The sequence below is a fragment of the Melospiza melodia genome, chromosome 2 (assembly GCF_035770615.1).
Source record: "Melospiza melodia melodia isolate bMelMel2 chromosome 2, bMelMel2.pri, whole genome shotgun sequence".
In the NCBI taxonomy this organism is placed as follows: Eukaryota; Metazoa; Chordata; class Aves; order Passeriformes; family Passerellidae; genus Melospiza; species Melospiza melodia.
In genome coordinates this window covers 7294294-7314277 of record NC_086195.1, presented here as the reverse complement: position 1 = coordinate 7314277, position 19984 = coordinate 7294294, and the positions used below count along the sequence as shown (strand labels likewise).

General features: G+C 38.4%; 1 protein-coding gene across 1 annotated transcript in view; it reads right to left on the bottom strand.

Annotated features, from left to right (window-relative positions):
- The window catches only part of EFHC2 (EF-hand domain containing 2), a 57752-nt gene that overhangs the window by 5310 nt on the left and 32458 nt on the right, over positions 1 to 19984 (bottom strand). Inside the window, exons 8-13 of the mRNA XM_063150378.1 lie at positions 18094 to 18259; positions 16922 to 17064; positions 12654 to 12850; positions 8723 to 8856; positions 4327 to 4524; positions 3657 to 3749 (exon numbers count right to left, since the gene is read on the bottom strand). Coding sequence (XP_063006448.1) covers positions 3657 to 3749; positions 4327 to 4524; positions 8723 to 8856; positions 12654 to 12850; positions 16922 to 17064; positions 18094 to 18259 — 931 coding nt within the window. The remainder of the gene's footprint in view (positions 1 to 3656; positions 3750 to 4326; positions 4525 to 8722; positions 8857 to 12653; positions 12851 to 16921; positions 17065 to 18093; positions 18260 to 19984) is intronic.

Below are 19984 nucleotides of genomic sequence, written 5' to 3'. Positions count from 1 at the left end.
GGAGTCTCAGGCACCAAAGGTAACAAGAAGGCAGCAGGAGAAAGATCTCCTGATCATTTCCACTGCTGCTCCAGCTACTGGACACTTGCTGTAGCAGGAAAAGAGGGTTTCATCCTGAAAGAAAAAGGTCAGCCCTAAAAAAAAAAACATTACAGGTAGGAAACCAGGTAAAAAAATTGTTACCCAGCCACAGTCCTGGGGAAAACTGAGCAGGCAGGAGTGGCCTGGCCTGGCCTGGAGGTGAATTGAGAGCTGGGATCACCACGTAGGAGCCCCTCTGTCACCAGGCACTGCTGCCTGAGAGACTGGAGATTCTCCTTCTCAGAACAAAACCTTTCAAACAGACTCCCCCCAGCAGCGCAGAGAGGTGAAAAAAGACTCAGCTACTTTTAACAGAAATTTAAAAACGTAATTTAAAAAACTAGGGACCTATAATTAACAACTGAATTAATGCAGAACAATCAATGTGTAGTGCTTGTAAACTTGTCATCCATTCTTTCTCCTCTCAATTTTCCCCTTCCTTAGCTACCAGCTGTTTATAAATCCTCCAGGGAAAGATTGCTTCTTTTTAAGTTCTTGTTAGGATCAATTTAGCATTGCAGAAAATAAAAATAACAGAAAAACCCCCTAAACTCATTACCTAAGCACTTTGCAAAATTTATTTATTAAACAAACTGTAATTGTTCATTATGCCTGCATAAATTTAAAGACATGTTTATAATGACTACTGTAGTTTTCTGGCAGAAACAACTGTGTACTGTCTCCATTTTTTAATACAATGTGATTAATTCTGTATTGTTCTGTGATTTAAAAAGTAAGTGAGAAAATGCTGATGGACAAACAAATACTTTTTAACATGCCAGCTCAGGTAAATTGGAAAAACATTCACATTGTTGGGTACCGAAATCCTACTATTTCAACATCCCACAATTAAAAATATAAATTTACACTAGATGCACAATATTAAAAGGTCTTATGAAATCCCAATTTTTGTGCTAATTCTCCCTTCACTCCATGGCAACTGAGTGGTCTTTGAGTACAGTAAACAAAGTTCTGGGTCATTTGGAGGTGACCACAAAATTAGACATATATTCCTAGTCCCATCCCATGCTTGTAATAAGTGACAGATCATTGCAGTATAATTTCCAAATGTAAATAATAAATACTTTAAGAGTACTACCTTTCAAAATGGAAAAATAGAGTCATTAAGTCCTGGAGAAAGTCTTTGCCACCTAATCTCAGATAGCAAAGCTGAATAAACACAGAGCTTCAGCCTTCAGCTATTATCTGATCACATTGTCCAGCATCATTTTATAGCTGAATGGGGTCCAGCTAGTGCATTAGCTATATATACTGATTTTGTGGGAATCAGTCCAGCAGCTTTTATTGTTCCAGTTTCTTGCTTCATAAATAAAGATTCACAGAGTAGGACCACCACCACCACTTGTTTTAGACAGAAATATCAGTGGACACAAAACTAGATGGTTCCTCATAAAAATAAAAATAAAAAAAAAAACAGAAATAAGGAAAGAATGCTGGACTACTGTTGACAAACTTGGCCCACACTGAATTGCAAACTCCCCAGGAATGAGACTGCTTTTCATTAACAATAAACCTGCCTGTTTCAGGATTCTTCAGTGTTGACGAAAACTACAGAAAGCAGAAAGAAAGGAAAAATTTAAATCTCATTAAGATGACTCACCTCTTCAATTTACAGACTATTGGAAATTAAGTCCTATTAAATAGAGTTCCAAAAAATATTTCCCTGGCTCTGCACCCTCATAACACAACAAACTTCCCAAGCAGTGCCAAGTGCACACATGATGAAGAATGTGACAATTCCTCATTACCTGCAGTGCTCTGACAGCACCTGAACTGCCACCTTTGAAGCAGCTGATGCTGTAACTTAGAGGTGCCTTACACAAGGCTCTCTGTCAAATGGAGCACTTCCCACACTGATTTCTGAGGCCCAGCTTCACACCATTCTCATTTACCTTTCTCACACAGAAATCTGTAACACAGGCTGGCCTCAGCCCCTTTAGAACTAAGGAAAATGGATGGGAATTTGGAAATGCAGCTCTGATGCAAGCTGAGAAGATAACTCCCTCCTCCACCACCTACAGAAAGAACCTACAGCAGCTGAAACCTCATCCAGCTATCATGGGTACCTTGCTAAAGTAGGGTGAAATCCAGCCCTTGATCTCCTCCCTGTGTTCTAAGCTTATCTCTAATTTTCATTATAGTGTACTGGGCTTTTTCTTTTTACCTGCCTACACTCACTCCTTAGGAAAGTACAGGTTCAGGGCACAGAAGTTTTCCCTGGTATAAATTCACAAACAACAAACATGTCCCTAGAGCCCAGGATGTGTCAGGCTTGTCTGCTTGTTATCAGAACTGAGTTAGTACATAAAGGAAAACTTCCAGTGCCTTGCTGTGCATTTATTCAAGTTCAGCCCTTAAGAAATGGACTCTGTGAGAACTCCTTGTGTAACATGGGATGTCAATTGTCGTTCAACAATTGTGTTGGGCAGCTTGATGGGAGTTCTAAAATGTCACTTGTAGATTACTGTTAAAATTCAGACATTTCTGAAGACTAACGCATGTAATTCAGTGTCAGAAGTGATGAACAGCAGCACAAGCAAGCTTTATATAAATGGATTTCACATTTCTGCCTGACAAGGGTCTTTTCATTATTTACTAAACCCAGATGCTTAATTTGCAACTCCTCCTGAAATCAAGAAGAGGACAGAAGACAGGAACAGGTCTTGTCTTCTGTCATGTTTAGATGCTTTACCTGAAAGCATCTAAACATGACAGAAGACAAGACCTGTTCCTCTTTTTAACACACTATGAAAGCACAGATAAAACATGTGATTTAAGGATTTCCCTCAAGGGAAAGAAGAAACCAACAAGCATGCATTTAAGCCTATTACTAGAAAATCTGGCCAGGAAAACCAAATTCAACAAGACATGAGTGTTCAGAACATCACAGCTTACTCTGAACTCTAATCTTTAATACAAGTGCACTAAATAGTAGCTCTTTTTACTTCTATTCCCATTAATACAGCTAGCAAAGCAATTTGTCTCAAAAAAGCTAAATGTGATATGGAAAAGTACCAAGGCCATGCTAACACTCCTTTTCCTTTTTAAAAATGGCAATAAAATATGTTTCAGGTGAGATTAACAGGAGTAGCAAACCAATTTTGTTTACTACTGATGCTGTCAACTTGATAAAGACACTTCATTTTATTCATGTTAGTGTGTTCCTTGAAACTCACATGATGTGTTTTCATAAGATTATTGTTTTTACCTCACATGTATACACAGGAACAAATAAAGCAAAAAAAAAGTGAATCTTATTGCAAATGATAAGCATCAGTAACTGACTCTGGAAAGATGAATTCCACAGAATTGTGCCAAACCCCAGATGATTTACTATGCCAGGCAAAATGAAGAGAAGTTGCTAAGATGGATGCATCTCAGTTGATTATAAATATTCTATAAATAGGAAAGTCTGTGTGTGTAGGAACAAAATCTGCATCATTAAATGATTCATATTAGATAAATGACAAATTCTGAAGATTTGTGTCTGCAGCAGATATTTAGCATTGATTTGCACCCTTGCATGTAGGTCACCCTCTCTGCCCTTAAGTTACCTGGCCAGTAAAGTTTCTAGAAGATCATCAGCAAGTGGCAACTTAAAGGATTTGAAAATAGTCCTGCAGGTCTCATTGGGCAACAATCCACACCTGTACATAAGAAAGAGAGGGGTAGAAATATACATTAGGTATTTTCCAGGTTTACTTCAAGTGAATGTTTCTGTGCATAGGAAAATGGGTGAGGAACATCATGATAGAGAAAAAGACAACAAAATTTTATGAAATTTTGCTATTACAAAGCTGAGAAACTTGAAGGCCACATTGTAGCCTTTCTCATACTGAGATCCTCAGTGATTCTCTGTGATTCTTTATCTGTGACATCAGAGAACAAAAAGGGCAAATGAGTCACATAAAGATTCATTCTTTCCTTTTTTTCCCCTTAAATCACTATTTCTCCTCTTTGATTTAGAATCCTGTGTTTTGCCCATGAGCTGGTATCTGATGTCACAGAATGCTCAGTACAGCATCTACAATACATGTACAAAATATAGAATAGGCAAATAAGCTGTCCTCTTCTTGTCTATTGTCAAGTGCTGAGAGAAGCTTAACATTACACATAATATTTTTTGGCCATAATAAATCACTTACTCAGCAACAAACAGAAAGTAGGAGGGTTTACAAGAAGAGCTTCTCAAATAACAGTTTGGGATAAAGACAGGAAACTTACTTTTCTCTGTCATTGTACAAAAACACTGTAATCAGTTGTTCAAAATTTTCAAAGGCATTTTTCTTTAGTTTTTCTTGAGCCATTGAAAGGAGGAGGAGCAGGTCTGTTTGACTGTTGTCTCTGATGCCATAGTGACGCCCAAGAGTCATAATTTCATGTTCTGAAAATCCTCCAGCAGCAACATTGACTATCCAATTTCTGTGCACAAAAGCAACAGCCTACATTAGTTTAAGTAAATAAGTTAAAACCAGTTAACAATCACTAATTTTGGATGAGGATGTCCAAATTTCCTCAGTAGCTGTTCTATACATACAAAAATGTATCCTAACCACGACTGAAGTGTTTTAGGAGAGATGCCATACAGAGAATTACACCAAATCAAAAGTTCTCCTAGCAAGAATGCAGGACAGGAGGCAGCAGCAAGAGCAGCTTACACTTGGATGCTGTAAGTAGAAAATGAGATCCTATGCAAAGAGTGGGTCTGGGATGTGCTCTCCCAAGCCTGTCTCTGCTGCTCAGACAAATTTGCCCAGCTGATTTGAAGAAAGAAAGAAGAAATTTCTTGTTCTAGAAGTTTTCCTGAGATCCATCTGATGGGACAGTGTCAGCTCCCTCAGTGTCAAATCTGGATTACTGTAACTACATTGGCTCTATGATCCCAAACATCTGCCTCTGGTGCACTCACATTCAACCAGGCTTTTTAACAAGCAAGCAGCAGCAGAGGCCTATGTGTTTCAGTCAAAATTAGATTAATTATATATAATACTTCTGGATAAACTGCACTAAGAATAAACTTCACTGTAATTGCTGGTGCAATTAGTGCTGTACCTTGTGATACCCATGAGGACACTGAATCACTGTGATTAAACTCCAATCCTTGAAAACAAATGGAAGACATTAGTAGTGATGCACAAAGTTCTGACACAAGAGCTAAATGGCTGCCTGGAGAATACTTGAATTGTTGAATTAATCTGATGAGGGATCTCTTTAACATCCACATGTGAACTGAAAGCACAGAAATTTAGGACCCTTCCAAATTTGCAAACTTTTAATAAGAACGATAGTTCTTCACTTGCTTGTGTGGTGCTGTTCAAAGAAAAGGATCATTTCATACAATAAGATTGCACTTACACAACTATTAAAGAAAGGTTAAATACTGTAGAGTGTCTACTTAGATTCAACTACTTCTTTATCCATATTAAATGACTCAGAATGATCTTTTATTTGCAGTGGCAGGAAATAAATACAAGGAAGTGACAAGCTGTTGACAGTAGCAAACTTTATTTGAGATTACACAAACTTAATGACCAAGACCTGGTCCATCTCCATCTACTCATATTATCATTATCTTGTCAGTATTATTTTTTCACTTACTGGATATTATTATTTATATTGCAGCAGCATTCAGAGATCCAGCCAAAGCTGGAGCCTCCTTCCAGCAGCCTGCAATAAACACCACTGCACACACAGAGAGGACAATGCTGCTGATAAGCCTGGCACTGCAGTGCTTGGGCTGGCAGAGCTGGGGGCTGTAGATAACATCAGCCATTTCCACAGACTGCATTTCCATACATGGCACAGAATTTTCCACTGTCAGGATTTTAAAAGTCTTTTATTTTCTCAATCCAGTCAGTGACAATCAAATCACTAAAAGCCACAGATAAAATTATTTCACTTGGGAATTAAGGAATATTTTAGGGATTGTGAGGGACTAATGAGTAAGACCCAAGACTCACAAACAGAATGACATCTAAACTCTCCCTGACCAAAAAAAAAACAAGCTCCAATAATTGTTCCCACAGCTTAGCTATCTCTTGTTTTACTTCTTTTTTTGTTCTGGAAGAATAGGACAGATTGCAATCTGAATTTATTACAGAAAGAAGTCATAATTAACTGCTCAAGAGAGCTGCTTCTCAAGCTGAATTGAAGATAGGCATCTTTGTTAGACCCACATGGTTCTTTGTCTCTAACAGCAAACAGTCTTGCCAATAGCATATGAGAAAAAACAGCCTGGATAGGGCTGTGTGATTCATCTAAGTTTTAAATATTTTTTAATTCTCTTTTTAACAAAGATTTCAATAGTTCTAATGATAGCTTGGGGGATAGCTTCAGTGTACATTATACATTTGTTTCCTGGATGAAGTAGTGAAGATTTGGGTTCTGAAAGCAGTTAAGTAAATTGTATAATCACAATTTTCTTCACCACATCATACTTATAGATGGAGTTTTACATGCAGATTATATAAAACTACATAGGTAGAAAGGAAGAAATCTGAACAGCCAAATTCAGAGCTGAGTAAAACCTCAGCTGTATTTAAGATAAGGAAAGAGGATTATCATTGAAGCTGTCACTCAGATAATTGCCTGCACTAAAAATAATCATTTGTTGTTAGTTATAGTAATCAAATGTCATGGCAGATTGAAAATAAACAGAGATGTACACAATAAGAAACTGAAAGAAAAAACATTATATTCACATAGAAGTATCTTGGAATTTTCATAGATGTAAAGAAGTGCTCGTTTTTGTCATTAAAAATGCTGCTTTCTTTCTAAAATAAAATTCACAGATAATAATGAGAACCTTTAGATTACTGGATGTAACAAACTAACAGAAACAAAACCTACTATCAGTATAGAGCACAAATGTTCAAAGGCAAATTCTTAGAGGCAGATTCTTCCTCTGGCAGTGTGAACATCCCCTGTTAGACCCCAGGCCTTCCCCCATTGGAGGGATGGGGACCCTTAAAGGGTGTTGAGACTGGCCCAGATGAGCACTGAGGCCCAGAAAACTCTGATTATTTGGGTTCCCCAGATTTCCTGCTCATGGAGAAGGCTCCTGCATTTTTTGTGGCTGAAACCAAGTCCCTCCATTCCACGTGGTCAGACATATCTCTCTCCATGTCACAGAATAGCACCACCCTAAATTAAACCACTGAGCTGTTCACAGCTGCACAGATTATGTCCATGATTAAATTTACACCCAACTGAGCCTCTTCTGGATAAAATAAAAACCTTTGTCTGCCATTTAAAAGCACAATCATCCCTTCTAAAAGTTTGCTTCCCTGATTCTATCATACAAACGTTCCAAACCTTTGAGTTGCTCTTAGTGCATGCACAAAGTTTTGCAGGTGATTATTTCATAATTTGAACTAAAACAGTATTTTCTTTATTTTTAACTAGTTACCATGTACATAAATTAAAAACCTTTTCCAGGTGCCAGGAACTTTCTCCCATTAAACATGAACTTTCAATTTTCTCTCTTCTTATTCAAGTAATAACATCTGCCCTCTTAATGCAATTAGCAATTCAAAATCTCGCTTCTGCTGAGTAAAATATCTGAGTTCAGAAATATTTTGACCAAAAGCTGCCAAAAACTGTGGCCTCTTTTAGTTTAAATCCTACCTTTAAATCACTTATTTTTCATTTCTGAATACCAGCTTGTTTTAATTTCTCACTACTTTCACTTTGAATTGCTGAAAGAACCTTCTGCTGATCTATTTCTCTTCTGAGATATTTCAGAAGCAATTCCTGCCTTGGTTAGCATTCCTATGGAGATGACATTCCATGCAATATTCATCTACTTACATGCCTTAGTTATTATGACAGTTCCTAAATACAGTGTATTACTCCTGTGAAAACCAAATGCTTCTAAGCAAAGTTTTCTCCTCTGTTTCACATATTAACCAGTACTGTGCCCACCACAGTTCATACACTCAAGTATTCTGGCTGTGGGATAAACTGAAATCAGTTTGTATTTGAACATGATTTTCTCTTTCAAGTATCTCTACATTTGCCCATTGCCATATCTGGATCATTGCCAGAATCCAGATTCTGCTCCTTTTATCTATGCTTAAATTAATACCCAAGCATTATGGTTCTCACTACTGCTTTCCTATCTTTTTGAAACATGCTTAGCACTGCCTCCTATAATTTCAATACACCTCAGTTCTGTAAAGACTGGTCTTCTTTACCAATGGTTCAAAGACTGGTCTTCTTTACCAATGGTTCAAAACCCAAACATCATTTTCAGGAGGCAATTTGAACTTTCCTACTTGAATTTCAAAGCCCCTGTTTGACTCTCAGGATGGATTTTTCTTTACCTTTCAGCATCTATATTACTGCTGACTTGTGCCCTTCTTCACAACACTCTGTGTCAGCTCCATAAAAGGCAGACAGATTTCTCTTGTGCTTTTCAGCTTACTTGAAACTATCACTTTTTTTTTTCCTGGAACATGGATTTACTTTCTTTTTCACGCATAACCTCCAAGTAAATGCAAAACAAATCTATGCCATTTCTCAGCTACTGGGCAGAAAGCATCAAAACCCAGTCATGCTTTATACATTTTGGGGGAATGTGCCTTTATTCAATATTAAAACCCCAAACCCACTGTCTTACCTGAAAGTGTCATACCCAATCACATTGGTATGCTCAGGGTCAGTAACAGCAAATGCCTTTCTGATTTCTTTGCCACGAGATTCAGTCATGCTCTTCAGTTTGTTGAAGACAGCACAAATATCAGCCATGGGGAACTTAAAAGAGCAAAGTAAGACATGGATTAATAAAGACCTGAAGCACAGGATGCCATCCAGAGGGACCTGTCCAGGCTGGAGAAATGGTCCCATGGGAATTTCAGTAAGACTATCAAGAATATAAACAATTAAACAAAAATCATCAGATCATGCATTCTCAGAAAGTTTGGTGCAGCAGCATAAAAGAAACCACTTTTGTTTGAAACATTGCATTTTTAAAGCAGAAGTAGAAACATTTAAAGTACAGTCCTAATAACTTGGTCCTCATTTTATGTTGGTGCACCTCACTGAATTCTCAAGTCATAAATTTCACCATGTTAAAGCTAATTTTTCACCACTGGCTCCAGAAAGGTCCAACAAATATTCTCATTCATTTTTGGACTACATTGTCTTACATATTCAGAAATAGCACATTGGAATTTCTTTAGGAACCAATTTTACCAATTTTATAAAAATGCTTACATGTATATTTCTTCCTAAATAGACCATTGAAATAAATTTGAACTCAGATTAAACAGAACTCAAGCACTAAGACTTTCAATCTATATTCAGATTGTTGTGTTAGTCCTCTACCAAAGATTTATTTGCTACACCCATTTTTAATATAAAACATAGAAGTATTTAGTCATTAAATTTGGGGGGACTTCAAGTATGATTATCTGCTATGTCTTTATATCTGTCATGCTCTATCTAGCTTAAAAAGCACAATGAACTGCCTGAAAACACTTTTCTCCCATTTCTTCCAACAGCAATTATTTGAAATTTGGTATGACTAGTATTGAGGACCAGGACATAAAAATCAGGCCTCAGCCCCAAATGTGCTGAAGTGTGTCTACACTTTGTAACAGTTCAAAATGCTCTAGAAAAGGGTATTTAAAGTCCCTATGGCACTGCCAGAGCAGTACAAATTGATCCAGGTTTAATTAATACATCGGCTCTTGCAGGTTTTTCTCAGAATTGGAGAAGACAATTTCTGCCTCTGCCAAAAGCCCAGGTGCAGCCCTGGCAGGCAGTGCCCTGCAAGGCAGTGGCTTGGAGCAGCTGGACCAGCAATCAAAGAGTTTTAGAGGCAGCAGCTTTTCCAGGCCCCTCTCCAAGATGTTTCTGTTTGGGGCATGAGCACAGAGCCTTCTGCTGCTCAGGCAAGGAACAGGGAGAAAAGACTGAGCAGAAGGGTTCAGAGAGCAGAGTGTTTCAGGATGGACAAAGTGTTCTGAATATTTGAGAGCCTGTTTTCTCTACATTATCAAAACAGCTATTTTTACATTTTTTTCCTAAACTACATATTCCAAACACCTTTACAGGCATTGAGTGTCCAAGCAGCATGGCAATAATTTCACCAGCTTTCCCCCTTCTCATGTAACTCCTGACATGTTTCTAGTCATAGTCTAGTTTGGTTTGGCTGCCTTGCTTAACTCAGAGGTGATTATGCTGAATTCAATGGAAGTAAAATCCCTTTCTATGTTTGTGCTGCAGCACACAGCAAAGTTAGAACAATTGATACAGTTCAGAGATGCTGAATTCCCTTCCAGTGATACCCTGTTTGAAAGAGTCCTCCCCAAACCTGAATAATACCAGTAGGACTGTGCACAAAACACCTGTTCTATTTTCCAAGCAAATCTACACTTTCTAAATAAATATTTTTTTCCCTCAAATTGAAAAGTAAACCAGAAGTGCTGAAAAGTTTTAAGCTAAGTCCTTGAAGTTACTTTCAGTAAAGGTGGCAATCAAAATGACAAGACTCTGTGATTTTTCTCTTCCTTTAACACACAAACAATACAATAAGTATAGTTTTGAAAAAGAAAACTAAAGCTTTCCAACTATCTTAGATGGTTTCAAACAAATTTTCAATATTCGCCTGCACCATGATTACCAATCAAAATTTCATCTAAATCACCATATGCCTATAGAACTGTGGTCAAAATTTCCATTAAAATTTCCATGAAAAAAATTACATACAGATTTCTTTTACCAGTTTTAGAAAACATACTGATGTGTTCTGCTGGAAGGAAATCTCTTGTCTATTCAGAAGGAAAATTATTTCTTTTCTAATTTTAGAAACAACTAAAAAATAGCCATATTTATATTGTTACCCCCTTTTTCTAAACCATCTTCCAACTCTGATCTTCTCTAGTAATTGCTGAAGTTGATGTGATTTGAGTATGTGATCCCCTGATGAACTGAGGCAAACTTGTGGAGCTCTAGTCAAAGGATGTGAGTGAAGCACCTACCTCTGGGAGAATCATTTTTTTTTTTTCCTACCAGCTGCATGAAAACCTTAATTGTGCAAAGAACCTTTCAAAATTCACTTTCAGGACATATTTTCAGTGTTGCCTCTTCACATTTTGCAGATTTTATTTTGATATTATACATTCATTCAATCTGGAGAACTAAAGTCTCATCCATTTGATCAAGGACAATCAATGCAAACAACATTCCAAAGAACATTTACCATCTAAAGATGAGCTCTGAATTTTGGAGAAAAGGTTTGGTTTTGATTCTACCAGGAGGAGAAACCATTCAGCAGGAAGGAAACACACTGGATTGCATTTTTGAGGTTTCAGCTTTGTATGTTACAGTTTAAGCTTTTAGCAGTCTTAGCATTTTACATCCACAAGCATTTTGCAGATCTTCCTCATTGTTCCAGGGAAGGCAGATGGTGCTAATCCACATTAATTTACAAAAAAAATCACCATTCCACTAAAGTGTAAAGCAGCAGAGACACCCCAGCTCCCAATTTATTGCTCTCCCCTCTGAAGGCAACAAGAAAAGACACTGTAAGCTTGAATTCCTGAATGGGATATGAATTTCTAATAATACAAGGTTTTGGCAGAAAATGTGTATGAACGCAAAAAATCAAATTAGGACATAAAATAGCCTCATCAGTAAGACTAAACTGGATGTGTCCACATCTTGAGTACTGAACACTGTTCCAGTCTCCACATCTCACAGTTACTTTGCAGGACAGACTAAAAAGGGTGAGACTCTTACCTGCACAGGATTAGGCTGAGGGGGAAGAATGTCTTAGATTTACAAAATTATAAAGGTGGTGCATAAGGTGAATGGGATCTTCCCCAAACCTCAGAACAGTATAACTGGCCTTGAAACTAGTGGGAGACTGGTTATAAACAGATAAAAGATACTTCTTTTTTCAGATATTTGTTTTTCATAGCAGGCAGTGAGCTTTTCAACCTACTGCCACAGAAAGTTGTGGAAGCTGACAGTATCTGTAGGTTCAGCAAGAGTTAGATCAGCTCAGGGACAAGAGGTTCATGAAGAGCCTCAAGAAGGAATAGGCAGGGATATCCCTTGTCACAAACCCTAATGCAGACTGAGTGGGTTCTAAGGAAAGGGAAAGGGAAAGGGAAAGGGAAAGGGAAAGGGAAAGGGAAAGGGAAAGGGAAAGGGAAAGGGAAAGGGAAAGGGAAAGGGAAAGGGAAAGGGAAAGGGAAAGGGAAAGGGAGGAAAAGGAAAAGGAAAAGGAAAAGGAAAAGGAAAAGGAAAAGGAAAAGGAAAAGGAAAAGGAAAAGGAAAAGGAAAAGGAAAAGGAAAAGGAAAAGGAAAAGGAAAAGGAAAAGGAAAAGGAAAAGGAAAAGGAAAAGGAAGGAAAAGGGAATGGACAGTAAAGAGTGGCCAAACTTGCATGCACTCCCAGCTGCCATCCCCTAAATCCATTGCTAGACAGAGGGCACTGGGCTGTGAGCCTTGGGTGAGGAAACAGGATAAATAATTCTGAAAACTATATGGATAAACCACAGTCCTGAGAGATAACAGAAATTAACAAGAGCCTGCTTCACCTCATTTGCATTCTTCTCCATGTAGTTGAACGTGTATTCATCAGCATCCACCAAAAGAAAGTTGTGACCATGGAAACAAAGTCTGGCTCCAACAAACAGATCCTGAGCCTGGTAGTATTCAGATGGCTCACTCTTAAAGAGTTCCTGCCCAGGCTTCTTAATGCGACTTCTTTCCAGGAACTTCCCACCAGCTATCCCTATGGGAGTAGAATTAAAAATAATTAATTATGGCTTTACTTGGGAAAAAAACCACACACACACAGAAAACCTGCAAGCCATCAGCAAAAAGACACCCCAAATTAGATTATTTGTATTTAAATACCACATTTTGTGCTCCAGTTTCCTGTGTCAGAACACTCTCTTCCCCTCCCTCTCACTGCTAAAAGGACTGTCTCTGCCAGTGTCCACAGCAACAGTGACATTGAGCACATTCTGTGACATGTCTCATTTGAATGCCTGCCAAACACCTTCCCTGCTTTGCTTTTCTTTCAAACAGGACAGAAATGTGCCTCTTCAAACTGTTCCCATAACCCTGTCGCCAGCCTTGGAACTGGCCCTTGAGAAAGCTAAGATCCAAACACTAAGATGCAGGCAATTAAACTGTTAAAAGCAGAAAAAGGAAAATAAAAATCACAACTTAAGAGAGCCCTGTCCTACAAAGATTGTGAATTCTAATGTATCTTAATTCTAACTTCCTTTAAAGGGCTTTTGAAATTTTTTAAAGATGTAGGAATGACATGATACTGTCTTCCACACATTGTTCTGCCAATGCAATCTACCTGTGATCTGCTCTTTGCTTTGTGAGGTGGGGATGTCACATAGTTCCTTTTCACAGTATAATGATTTTATTTGTGTCACTAGAAACTGCACAAGGTGCTCAAGGGTGGGTAAGATGCTGAAAGGAACATTTCTCTTTCCTCTATTAACTTCTGGTGTACCACAGGAACTACATTACATGTACTAAGCTTTCTGGAAAACCTTATGTCACATGTTTAGTTTCACTGGGATATGTGTCCTACAACAACTCTGGGGTTTGCTTCCTGTTGATATTTCAGCTTCCAAAAGCCAAAAATCTTCCTTTAGTAACATTTAATAGTGCCTTAATACCAGGTACTGATGCAAGTCCAGTAAAAGGCTGATGAGCAGTGTAATCAAATGGCTTTTATAGTCAAAATTATAAATGAGTGTGAAACCCAAACTACTTATTAAACCATAGTTTGGAGCAGATGTCTGTCTTAATTGCTTTATTAGCACCATAAAAGACAAAAAAACTCTCCACTATGGTAATTATCAGATCTTGCTTGAATCAAAAAACAATTCAAATCACTAATGTGACTCTAATGTTAACACATTCCTTTTCACCCAGCTATAAAAACAAATAAGAAATTTTTAGGTTATATAATCCTGGCAACTGTTTTTAATATTTAATAGGTCTCTGTAAGATTGGAAATTCACTCTTGCCTCTCTATTTCCCTGCAATTGTGCACTTATATTGGAAACCCACTTCTGTCCCATAATGGTTTTTTAAATGTTACAGGTTAATACATTACAAGTGGTATAAAGAAAAATGACTGAAAATATCTCATTAAGTTAGAGATTTTACACTGAAACCTGATAAGGAGTTTTGATAGAAATCTACAAAAGCCAGGCTCAAAGCACAAAATAAACACCACCACCAAAGACCCTATTCCATTAAGATCAGATCAGAGTTTGCAGGTGTTTGTACAGCTGTTGGCTGGGTCTTACACTGAGTAAAAAAGGGGTTGTGATCTTCTTCATGGGGAGCCAAAGTTCTCAGGCTTTGATCCCCATCTCAAGAAGTGCTTCAAGATGTCCAGCCCTGTGAATTTCATAGAGTTTCAGTGTTACTAATATTACAGTGAAGTAGTTCTCTGAAACCTTCAGGTTGCTGAAATGAGAAAACTGAGAGCAACTTACTACTTCCCCTTTAGGACTGGGATTTGAAGTATTGGGATTTGAAGCATTACTTGCCAACTTGTACCAGTTAATGTAAATAAAAAGGTAAAATTTCAGCCCTCTGAACCTGTGCACAAAAGGGATGGCCAGGTTGTAATTTTGGATGTCTTACTCCTTTTTCTTAGCCACTATTACCTGACCTCTAAAAAACCTTCCCATTCTTAACACTGAAGAAACTTATTCACTATTCCTTCAGACATGGCTAAAATGAGGGAGGGATAGTGACAGAAAAGAAATAGAAAGAAAAGGAAGGTGGGAACAAACAAACTTGTGCAGACCCAGGCCTGTCTCCAACTGCTGCTCTACCTCCTCCACCACATTCATCGCTTCTTCAATGCTGTTCTCACTAAATTCTCCAGTGGCCAGTTCTCAGCCATATCCTTTCATTTCACCTTTCTACCACCTCTAAAAGTCAGCTACTCCATCCATTTTAACAATCCAGGGAAGTTACAAGTCCACTTACAGACACATGCCTTTCATATGAGCCTTGAAGCATTTGTTACTATTAGTGGGCAAATTTGCCCATTTATTTGACCAGCAATTTTCAATGTACTCCCAGATGAAATCCCAGCACATATTCTCATTCCAAAATAAAAGGAAGGCAGGCAGCAATCTCTGGCCTGGCACTCATGCTGCTGATGGCTTGACCAGCTGACCACAGCTGATCTGCAGTGTGTGGTTTGACTCTTCTCTGGGTGCTGCAGTATAAATCTGGAGTCACAGCTATCATTACTGTGTGTTCAAGGCTCTCTGGGGCCTTGTCTGGTTGAAATGGTGCAAAGGAGATCTAGAAGTGACTGAACAGGCAGTACACATGGTTGGGGTGCAAGATTCAAACTGTTCCCTGGACTTCTTCAATTTAACAGTGCAGCTGTACCTTTAGCACCCTTTATGTCTCTGGACATAAAAAATGCCAATCAGACATGTCATTCAGTGGTGGAGAACTGAGCTGCTCTTGAGCCTCACAGCAGCATTACATATTAAATATTTGTACATAAGTGTGTGTGTGTGTTTAGCTGCAACAAAAGAAGTTGCATAAGTTTTAGGCCACTGGATCCCAGAAGTGAGTAAAGTATTGATAAGAAGACACTGCTGCCATAAAAGTGCTAAATCTTGATGCTGTAGTGGAGTAGGATTAACTGGGAATACTCATCCAAGTCCCAAGCAGGTACTCTACACCTTATCAAAACAAATCTCAGAGAATTGCTCATATTTTAGCTGGGGTTGAGGTCCCTATTTATGCACTCATAATATAGCTGGATACAAGCAGAGATGCCATCAGAGGTTCTCTGGATTGAAAAGGCACTTCTGGAGGTTAACTGCTCTGAAACTGTTGCTGAAGATGTTTAGTGGGCTTCACAGAAATACACTCATCTCTCCACCAGGGTCATGCTCAGCCAAAGCTCCCCCATCTCTCTGAACTACAGAATGACTTCCTGACATCCTTCCCACTGCTGTCTCCTTCCATCCAGCCACAAGACAGTTCAGGGAAATAAAAAGATGCTTGAAAATAACAAAACCCTTCATATCCTCAGCTGGAGGCAGCCTAAAACAGACAATAGAGGCCAAAAGAATTTAAACACAACAACATTTGGTGAGCATGCTCCAGCAATAGGATAAATGTGGTCAAGGAACCAAGAAGTAACAAAGCATTTTTTTGTCACTTCAGTACTGTCAGTTTGGCTCTTGGAATACAATTCAGTTTTGTACACAAACACACATCCAGACTCTAGCACAGGGCAATCTTCCCTCTTTAAATGCTCAGCACTCTATGATTAATGGTAAAATGTGTTAGAAAGTGTCCCAGCTGTTTGGCTTTCATGAGCTGCTTCTATACAGTGGATGCTATATAGGTTTCATAACACAGTTTTGCAAAACAAAGGATTTAGTTTTTCATTCTTGATATCTTGTATTTCCTGTCTCTATTTATCATCAGTTACAATACTATTCCTGTATGTTATCCACAACAAAAGCAAATGTTTAAAGGTCAGATTTTCAAATTAAAATGTAATAAAAGTTCTAAGGCATTACACTTGCAGTTCCCAAAGGATATTGTGAAGTACTGTCATGCAATGAACAATGTAATCCTGAGTGAAAAAGATCATGAATTACTATGACATCCAGCTAGTAGATAATAATAATACAGCAGGCCTGCTGATGTAATTCCCACTGCATTTAAAAATCCATATCCCTGCTCCTGCTCCTGCTGAGTCTGGCCACGATGCTTACTGCAAAGTCCAACCAAATGAGCAGGGGAACTGGGGCTGGTTAGAGACATTGCCACCTCTTACCTGAGTTTCTCTCTGCATATTCAAAAACAGAAATGGTGTCATCACTCAGGAAGTAGGAAATGATGAATTTACGGTCCTTGTCCACGGCGATGTCCGTGATGAGTTTGGCCGCGTAGCGCAGAATGAAGCTGTCCATGCCATACCTAAACGAGCAAAGGAGCAGGTAAGGAATCAAAAACAGAGTGTGAGGAAAGTTTTCACCCCTAAGAGATGCCTTCTCCTAAGTTTTGTAACATACATTAATTGTGTTATTACTGCACCAAGAAGGAAAATGGCATAAGATTCACTACTTTGTCAAAACCCATTTTCAGCTTAAATTAACAGAACCAGATAGAGTTGGTCAGACAGAAAGGAATAACTTTCACGGGAAAATTACTTCTCTGCCACAGGTCTGGAATTAATTTTCATTCAAGTTGAGTTGCAAATCAAGCCCAAAGTTACTTTCCAGAAAATTTTTAAAGGAAGAACACATTTAGCTATGTATATTTTCAAAGCAAATTCTGAACAGCAATTCATACAAGGATTATCTCCCACAAATTCAGGTCCACCAGATGACCTTACTAGCTAGATATTTATTAATATATAGCTAGTGTTTTAAATAACTTGCAGTGTTTGTATACACTCTATCAATACATTCCCAAGCCTTTTTTAACTGCTTTCCTCTTTTACAAAGATTCTCCAGGTGAATCTGTAACAGGAGACTTTGCTTTTGTGCTTTGGCTTCCACAACTGCTGCCTAATAAATCATTTCATAATGGAAAGTAAAGTGTTAAAGCTTTAGTAGTGCTACAGTAAACTGCATGAAATTCAGCAGATAAAAAAAAATAAGTAAGTATCAGAAAGTCAAACAAAAACAAATCTGTGTTGGTCTGCTGGATCATCCAAAATTCCTGACTAATGCCTGGACTAAGATTTCTGTCAAACTCCCACTGAACACAGCAGAGGGAAGGAGGTAGAGGATGGAAGGGTCATAATCTTTGCCTTCTCTAAAGAGAAATTTTACAGAGTTCACAGAAAATTGGAGTACCATTTTCCAGGCCTCATGCACCTGTCCCTTAAAGTCTGATGAGCTGCATACTTTGCTGAAAAAAAATTACATCCCCACATAACATTTATCTCCTTCACAAAAATACATAATTTAAAAAACTAAAGTAGTTTTTCACACAAAATACCTGTCTTTCACCAGGAATTGCCTGTAATCCTTATGGGGAGTCTGGATGACCACACTCTTACAGGAGTTCAAAGAATCTTCTTCAGTACCAAATCCATTATAAGGAGGAATAATTTTTTCTGGTTTTGGAGGTGGTGGAGTCTTATACTCAATTGGGGTGAAATCCACTGCAGCAAAGAGAGCAAGACTAATTTGTTACTGCTGTGATGAAGGCATTTTACCAAGCATTTAAACTTCCAATATGAACAGTTATTAGCCTACTTCTGTAACAGCCCACAGATCAAAGTCAAACCAGGACCCCTCCTACTGTTACAGGGTAGAAAAAGACTCCATAGAGCCAACAGCAAAATTATTTCTTCAAGGGTTTCAGGATTTCATCTATAATCTCAAAATGTTTGAAAAATATCATTAAGATACACGGGTAAAAGGAAAGACAAATACAGTTTCAAAATGGGATAAAATAGTAAATTAAAAATTCTAAATTAATTTTTCAGTTTCATCCTTTGAGACAACATGATTAAGTAAATAACTGTCCTATGAGTTTCCTGCCCTATGCTTTTGGCTAGAGGAAAATAAATACATAAATAAATAAAATTTTATTCATTACTTAAAGCAAATATATATTAAAAATCTTTGGTACACTAAAACCAATAACTTTAGCCCACAACTCACTATTATCCAGAGTTTTGGGAAGCTTTGTTTTTCCTCATTTTCCCCAGACTCAAGTCTTGTCCTGCAGAGATCAGTGGTCCTGACACAGGACAGCAGAGGCACATCTGGCCAGGGACCTGCACTCAGTTCCCACAGAGGCACCTCCCAAAAGTGCTCATTCCCTGATTGTCATTACTCCTCTCTTGGTGAAATTCTTGTCCCATTTGGCCCCTTGCTGCACCCCTGCACTGCCCTTCTGCTGCAGGACAGCTTCCAGTGTGCTCACACAAAACTTCAGAGAGGAGCTCAGTCTGCTGCTTAAATGAGGTTCATGGAAAATGGAAAGGGGAGAGGAAAATGAGGAACTTGCATATGGGAGAAAGCAAATGGGCAGATCTGAGGCAAAAGAAGACAAGAGCCACAGGAACGCAGAATAACTCAGGCTGGACAGGACCTTGGGAAGTCTGCTCAGCACAGGATCTGCCTCAGAGGAATATAAGAGATAAGAGAACAGTGTATTTCATGGACCCCATGAAATAAAGGGTTTTTTTCCTTTAAAACTTAGCTTTTCTACCCAGAACTGAAGAGAGATGGATGACCTAAACTTGTAGCATGGGTTTCAGTGCAAATAGAGGAGGGTGACAAAACTGCTGGTACTTTGAACACTGAACTGGTTTGTGATTAAAATGTTTTAGACATGGCTATATCAGGAGATCAAAGAACAACACTCATAAAATCTGACTTGCCTAACAGCAGTGTGAGTTGAAAAATAAAGCAAGCATTCAGATGTCAGAGTTTTCTTTAGCCTGAAAACAATGAGTTCTCCTTTAGCCTTTACCTCTCAGAAGAATATGGTCTGACTCAAAAAGCTGATATTTTCACCTGAATCAGTCAAAAAGAGTTTTGCAAAACCACACCAACATTCTTCTCCATAAAAACTTCATGTGCCCTTTCTGGGACTCAGAAGCAAAAAGGCCAAGCCCAAAGAAAGACCATTCAGAGATCTTCAAAGTAATTTTCACCATGAAAGAGTATGTGTGTACAAACATGCACCAAAATCACAGACTCATAGGATCATAGACTGGTTTGGGCTGGAAGGGACCTTAAAAATAATCTCATTCCAACCCCCCTTTCATGGGCAGGGACACCTTCCACCAGACCAGGTTGCTCAGAGCTCCATCCAGCCTGGCCTTGAACAACTCCAGGAAATCACAGAATCAATCAGATCATCTGAGATCATC